The sequence below is a fragment of the Palaemon carinicauda genome, chromosome 43, assembly GCF_036898095.1.
Source record: "Palaemon carinicauda isolate YSFRI2023 chromosome 43, ASM3689809v2, whole genome shotgun sequence".
In the NCBI taxonomy this organism is placed as follows: Eukaryota; Metazoa; Arthropoda; class Malacostraca; order Decapoda; family Palaemonidae; genus Palaemon; species Palaemon carinicauda.
The window spans coordinates 50,234,638-50,241,510 of record NC_090767.1 but is presented as its reverse complement, the minus strand read 5'-3'; the positions used below and the strand labels follow the sequence as shown (position 1 = coordinate 50,241,510).

Genomic DNA, 6,873 nt, shown 5'->3' with positions numbered 1-6,873 from the left:
TATATATATATATATTATGACGGGCTTGAGTGAACCTTACCTGGTGGCTAGGTTTGGGGATGTTACTGGTCTGTTATCACTCAAGTTATCCCTCATAAATTTAAAATATCACCACCAACAAAAATATTATTCTTTTTGTCTGCTTCACTTGTTGTTTTAACCACTTTTAATTACCTCTTTTAATTACCTCTCCAATCCAGCAGGAACTTAATTAAACACTAAAGACAATCCGTAATTTAATACTTAAATAAATAAACTTAAATTCCAATATAATTACTTTCACACGTAATATCACAAAACACAAAAACAATTATAGTAAACAAAAGAAAGAGATGTTTTCAACACTGCACTAAATAGTTCTCTAAAGAAACACACAAATTACAAGTGCAAAGAAGGCTAAGGAATGCAAATATCTGTATGACTAAGTTAAGGAAAAGAAACCAAGGATAATGTAGAATAGTTAACATAACTGATAATAGATGGCGTTGAACATAAACATCCGATAATATCATATTTACACTAATAATTTTTACAGTTTTTTTTAATAATTATGACGTTCCGTCATAGATCCTCCCCCCAAAGAGCATCCTACTTAGGATGGCTGGGATGAGAGATAGCAGGAAGTCTGGATAATGCGTCGGCAATTTTGTTTTGATGTCCTGGGATCGCACGGAGCTCAAGATTATATCTTGTGAGATAATACGACCAACGTAACAATTTGTCGTTCAGTAGTCGTGATCTATCCAGGAAGGTTAAAGGTCGATGATCTGTATAGACGATGACCTTGTGGTTGCATTCTAAATATGGAGCAAAGTGACGAAGAGCAGCTATAATGGCAAAAAGCTCCTTTTCTATGGTTGCCCATCTAATTTGTGAACCTTTGAATGAGCCTGAGAAATAAGATACTGGAAACAAGTAGTCCAGTGGCGGCTTATCTCCAGACTTGCAAGCTGATGACATCTGTAGAAGTACTGCACCGTATCCCGAATTGCTTGCATCTACCTGGAGTAAAAAATCTTGATTGAAATTTGGGGCTTTAAGAATGGGTTTAGATATAAATACTCTTTTCAAATTATTAAAGAGCTGTTGATGCTTTTCTTCCCAATAAAAAGAGATCTTTGGAGATGTTAAATTATATAAAGACGCAGTGATTTCAGAGTAATTCTTAATAAAGCGAGAATAGTATGAAGTCATTCCTAGAAATGATTTTAACTCTTTCTTGTTTGTTGGAATTGGATAATCAAGTATACTTGCAATGTTGACGTCTTTGGGCATTATACTTCCACCTCCGATTGTATGCCCCAGATAAGTTACCTTAGCTCTCCCAAAAGCACTCTTGGCCAAATTAACCGTTAACCTTGAAGATCTGAAGCGATGGAAGAGTTCTTCGAGGGTCTGCAGGTGTTCGTCCCAGTCGTCACTAGCTACCACCACGTCATCCATATATACGTAAGTGTCTTTCATATTTCTTATTACCTCTGACATCATCCTTTGAAAGGTGGCAGGAGCATTAGTTAAACCAAATGGCATGACCTTATAAGAGAATAACCCAAATGGAGTTATAAATGATGAGATTTCTTTAGCTGATTGAGTTAGAGGTACTTGGTAATAGCCTTTCATTAAGTCTATCCGTGTAAGAATTTTCTTATTACCAATGCTATCAAGGATATCATTGATTCTAGGTAATGGGAATGAATCTTTTACAGTTACCTTATTTAACTTACGATAATCAGTACAGAGTCTTAGTTGATTATTAGGTTTAGGTACTAGGAGACAGGGTGAAGCCCATGGTGAAGTGCTTGGTTCTGCAAGGTCATTATCTAGTAAATACTGTACCTCTTGTTTCAACGAGTCCAACTTCTTGCCTACCATACGGTAGTACGTCTGGCGTATGGGAGTAACACCTGACTCGATGACGATATCATGTTGAATGGTTTGACTTATCTGCAAACTGTCAGAACATACTTCATGAAACCTGGAGAGCAATTGTGATAGTAATTTTCTCTGAGAAGATGGTATTCCTGTAAAATAACTGGGCAAGGATTTTAGAATTTGACTGTTGGTGTTGTCTTTCCAGTTGATTAGTTGATCATCGTCAGGGAGAACCACGAGCAACTCTGAGGAAGATTCCTCCAGTGGTAGTATTTTCTCCTCAGGAGAAATTGAGAGATGACTTACCATTTGAATAGGTGCTTGATATGCCTTCAACAAATTCACATGCACTAGTTGCTTTGATCGTCTACGATCAGGAGTAGAGAGAACATAGTTTACCTTAGAAATTCTTTGAAGCACTTTGTAAGGTCCCATAAATTTTTCACGTAAGGGGGAACCGGGTATGGGATGATAAACAAGCACCTCATCTCCTGGCTGAAATACACGCAGCTTTGCCTTTTTATCATACAAGCGGGACATCTTCTCCTGGGAATGCAAAAGATTGGTATTAGCAAATACATGAAGTGATATAATTTTATCCTTTAGCTCCTGTAGATATGACAAAATGTTGGTAATCTCTTCTTCCTTGTTATGAATTAGATTTTCCTTCACCATACTGAGAGTGGTTCGGGGCTTTCTTCCGAACATTAATTCGAAAGGAGACACTCCAGTGGACTCTTGTGGTACACTTCTTATAATATACATCAGAAGATCAATATCTCTATCCCACTGTTCCGAAGTTTCCTGCATGTACTTCCGAAGAAGGTTTTTAATAGTTTGGTGAACTCTTTCCAGAGCACCGTTACTTTGGGGATGATAAGCAGAAGCATATATGTTATGAATATTGAATTCTCTCATAGCTTGTTGAAAAAGCTTACTAGTGAAGTTTGTGCCTCTATCACATTGCAATGTCTTTGGAAATCCATAGGTTGTGAAAATTTTGACAAGTTGACCAATTATAGTTTTTGCATTTATATTTTTTTATTGGCACTGCTATGGGATATCTCGTTGTTGGGCAAAGAACAGTAAGTAAATACTCATTACCTTGCTTAGTCCTAGGCATTGGGCCAACACAGTCTATGATAATCCTCTCAAAGGGAAACTTTGGTACGGATATTGGCTGAAGAGGAGCTGGTGGAAGTCTCTCATTGGGTTTGCCAGTAGTCTGGCAATGATGACATGCTTTAATAAATTGTTGAATGTCCTTCTTCATCCCAGGCCAGAAGAAGTCTTCAGCTAAGGTAGAGTAAGTCTTGTTGACCCCAAAGTGGTTCACATGAGAGTGGGCTAATTCAAGAAGAGCTGGAACTAGAGAGAGTGGTAGAACCAGTTGATGACAGTCAAACCATGTTGTGGTTGCTGGTGCTTTGGTGGACCTAAAATGTCGAAAAAGCAAATCATTATCAAGATAAAAGTAAGGAGTTTTGGGATGATCATCTGGCTCTGCAACTTTCTTCCAAAGATCCTTAAGAACAGGATCTTTATTTTGCAAGTCCTTGAAATTTGATTTGGTCATATTTATAAGGTCTAATGTCTTCTCTACTCTATTTCCACTATCTATAACAATTGGTTTAATTGATGTCATTTGAATAACAGCATTATTTAATTTATTTGATTCATTTTCTATAAGAATATCAGGATCAGATACTACTGGATTAACAATGGCCCCTGCAAGATCATTACCAATTAAAAGCTGGATAGATGAACAAGGCAAAGGATCTCGTGAAACTGCAATTAAAACATTACCTTGATAGTAAGGACACTGTAAATTCACCTCTGCCAAAGGCATGGATTTGGTGGTACTGAGGTCCGAAACAGTAACATACTCATGTCTCAGTTTGAAGTCCTGTGAAGGCAGAGCTACCACACTTTGGGAGGATCCTGTATCTCTTAAGCAAGTAACTGGAATACCATTCACGGTGCCTTTACAAGTAAAAGGTTTGAAGACGTACCCATCAAGTTCTTGAGCAGCAACATGAAAAGTTTTCTTATTATCCTTCCTATTAGGGTTCGGAGAATTCTTTCCAACATCAGACTTCTTGCACGAAGGATTAGGACAGTTCTCTATGTGATGCCCTTCCTGCTTACAGTAGGAACAATATGCTGTGGATGATTGAGAAAAAGTAGACTTATTAAATGGTTTAAATGTTTTATGAATCAAGTAGTAATCATCAGCTAAACTGGCTGCTTTCAACAAGTTGGTTTCTCCCTTTTCCAGAATGAAAGTAGCAATGTTACCTGGCAGTTTCCTAATAAACTCTTCCATTAGAATAAGATTTTTTAAGGATTCAAAATCTGAAACTCCTGTCTTTTGCAACCATTTTGTAAATTGCCTAACTTTGTCACTGGAAAATTCAACAAAAGTTTGTGAAGGCATTTTGTTAAAGTGCCGGAACTGTTGCCGATAACCTTCAGCTGTGATGGCATAAGCATCTAAAACTGCCTTTTTAATCACATCATACTCCTTTACTTCAACCATCTGAGAGATTACATATGCTGCCTTACCTTTGAACTGATTTCTGACAACCATTACCCATTGCTCCTGAGGCCACTTCAAGGTTTTAGCAGTGTCTTCGAACGTTGTAAAGAATATCTCTGGGTCCTTTTCATCAAAATCAGGAAGCAGCTTTTTAGCTTTGAGTATGTCGAACTTACTGGGTATCTCTCCATCAGTTTTCAGCTTAATCTGTATATTTGCCGACTTCTGTTCTTTTTGTATCTCTAGTTCAGCCAATTTACACTTGTGTTCATACTCTAATGCCAATAGTTGCTGTTGCTTTTGAAGTTCTAGTGCAGCCATTTTCTGTTGTTCTTTTTGCAATTGTAATTGAAGACGCAACTGTTCTATTTTCGGATCTATTCCAGGGGTGGCATATGCTCCAGTAAGGGAGCGCAACTCATCGATGTCCTCATCATCATCCTTAAAGATTCCCTCATCTATGAAGAATTGCAGGATTTTATCAATAATGACAACTTTCACATATTTTGGATCGACCTCAAGATCACATCTCTGGGCTACAGACAATAATTCCTGTTTCTTGGCATAACGTAAAGTCAAAATTTCTCCTTTTATATCGTTCATAAACTTCTCCAAATTAAACGACATTCTGAAGGATTACCAAAAGTAATGTTAATAGAGAGATTATATCAATGCTTTGTATTCACACTAGGTTGTGCCATTAATTTAAATATTCACACATTTGACACCAAAAATAAGCTAAATGTCAGTCGAAAATAATGAAGTTTACAACAATTTCTCAAGACAATTTTAAAGAGACCGCAAATAGAATACACAGTCTGAAAATGGATTAACTGAAATTGGATGGCCAACATAAAGGCCGAGATCAATTAGTGATCGAAGGTCTCACGATAGCACACAAACATGATATCTAGATTAGCACAATATGCATGTAAGAAGTGTTCATGGCAGAAGAGAACCTTGATTTTGGCTCGTAAAATAAGGCGGGAGAAGAAGGCTAAGCATAGCACAGAACCCAACCAATTAATATTTGATTACTAGTATATCCTTTATTTTACAGATACCGATTTTGAGTGAGAGAACCATTCAGCGTACGTGTGATATGAAATGCTGGATTGGATTGGCAAGAAAACAATAAAAAAAAAACAATAAAAATACAAATCACTTTCATAAACAATGCTCTTGAGTTTCTTTATACTTTAATAGTCACAAACAAAAAGACTAGATCAACCCAGGACAGGCCCCCACTTATGACGGGCTTGAGTGAACCTTACCTGGTGGCTAGGTTTGGGGATGTTACTGGTCTGTTATCACTCAAGTTATCCCTCATAAATTTAAAATATCACCACCAACAAAAATATTATTCTTTTTGTCTGCTTCACTTGTTGTTTTAACCACTTTTAATTACCTCTTTTAATTACCTCTCCAATCCAGCAGGAACTTAATTAAACACTAAAGACAATCCGTAATTTAATACTTAAATAAATAAACTTAAATTCCAATATAATTACTTTCACACGTAATATCACAAAACACAAAAACAATTATAGTAAACAAAAGAAAGAGATGTTTTCAACACTGCACTAAATAGTTCTCTAAAGAAACACACAAATTACAAGTGCAAAGAAGGCTAAGGAATGCAAATATCTGTATGACTAAGTTAAGGAAAAGAAACCAAGGATAATGTAGAATAGTTAACATAACTGATAATAGATGGCGTTGAACATAAACATCCGATAATATCATATTTACACTAATAATTTTTACAGTTTTTTTTAATAATTATGACGTTCCGTCATAATATATATATATATATTTATATATATATAAATATATATATATATATATATATATATATATATATATATATATATATATTTATATATATATATATATATATATATATATATATATATATATATATTTATATATTTACATATATATATATTTATATATATATATATATATATATATATATATATATATATATATATATTTATATATATTTATATATATTTATTTATATATTTTTATATATATATATATATATATATATATATATATATATATATATATATATATATATATATATATATATATGTTTTATTGCAACAAGAATCACATGACTTGGTATACGCAAAAGCCATTAGGAAATAATAAAAAGCTCTAGTATCAAGCCCTTTCGTGTATTTTTAATACTCTTCTTCAGGGTGTATTAAAAATGTACGAAATCGCTTGTTACTAAAGTTTAAGAAAGTATTTGATGTTCCTGAATGCTTTGTACTTGATGGGAAATGCTTTGAAATGGTCAAGATGACCCTAGTGCTGATTCTAGATGCTTTGAAAGGTTTTATGATATAACATTATTACCTGAAGAAAATGAGGAAGTGTGTCTCTCTCTCTCTCTCTCTCTCTCTCTCTCTCTCTCTCTCTCTCTCTCTCTCTCTCTCTCTCTCTCTTTC

The 6,873-nt window shown here is 34.8% G+C and overlaps 1 protein-coding gene across 2 annotated transcripts; it reads right to left on the bottom strand.

Annotated features, from left to right (window-relative positions):
* Nucleotides 1-2,830: 2,830 nt before the first annotated feature.
* On the bottom strand, nucleotides 2,831-6,203 carry LOC137633389 (uncharacterized). Of its 2 annotated transcripts, none has more exons than XM_068365614.1 (3): nucleotides 5,450-6,203; nucleotides 4,438-5,039; nucleotides 2,831-4,035 (listed from the first exon to the last, which is right to left on the bottom strand). In XM_068365614.1, exons 2-3 carry the CDS (start codon nucleotides 5,036-5,038, stop codon nucleotides 2,831-2,833), a joined length of 1,806 nt encoding a protein of 601 aa, XP_068221715.1. In that variant the 5' UTR covers nucleotide 5,039; nucleotides 5,450-6,203. The 2 variants fall into 2 exon arrangements, with proteins under 2 accessions (XP_068221715.1, XP_068221716.1); XM_068365615.1 differs by having other exon boundaries at nucleotides 5,923-6,203.
* Nucleotides 6,204-6,873: the final 670 nt, after the last annotated feature.

Excerpts from the sequence above, each read along its gene's own strand:
- LOC137633389 (XM_068365614.1), bottom strand. The coding sequence starts at position 5,038 with ATGTCGTTTAATTTGGAGAAGTTTATGAACGATATAAAAGGAGAAATT. Across the intron at positions 4,036-4,437 it reads TGTCAGAAATCAGTTCAAAG|CATATTGTTCCTACTGTAAG; the intron begins GTAAGGCAGCAT and ends AATCATCCACAG.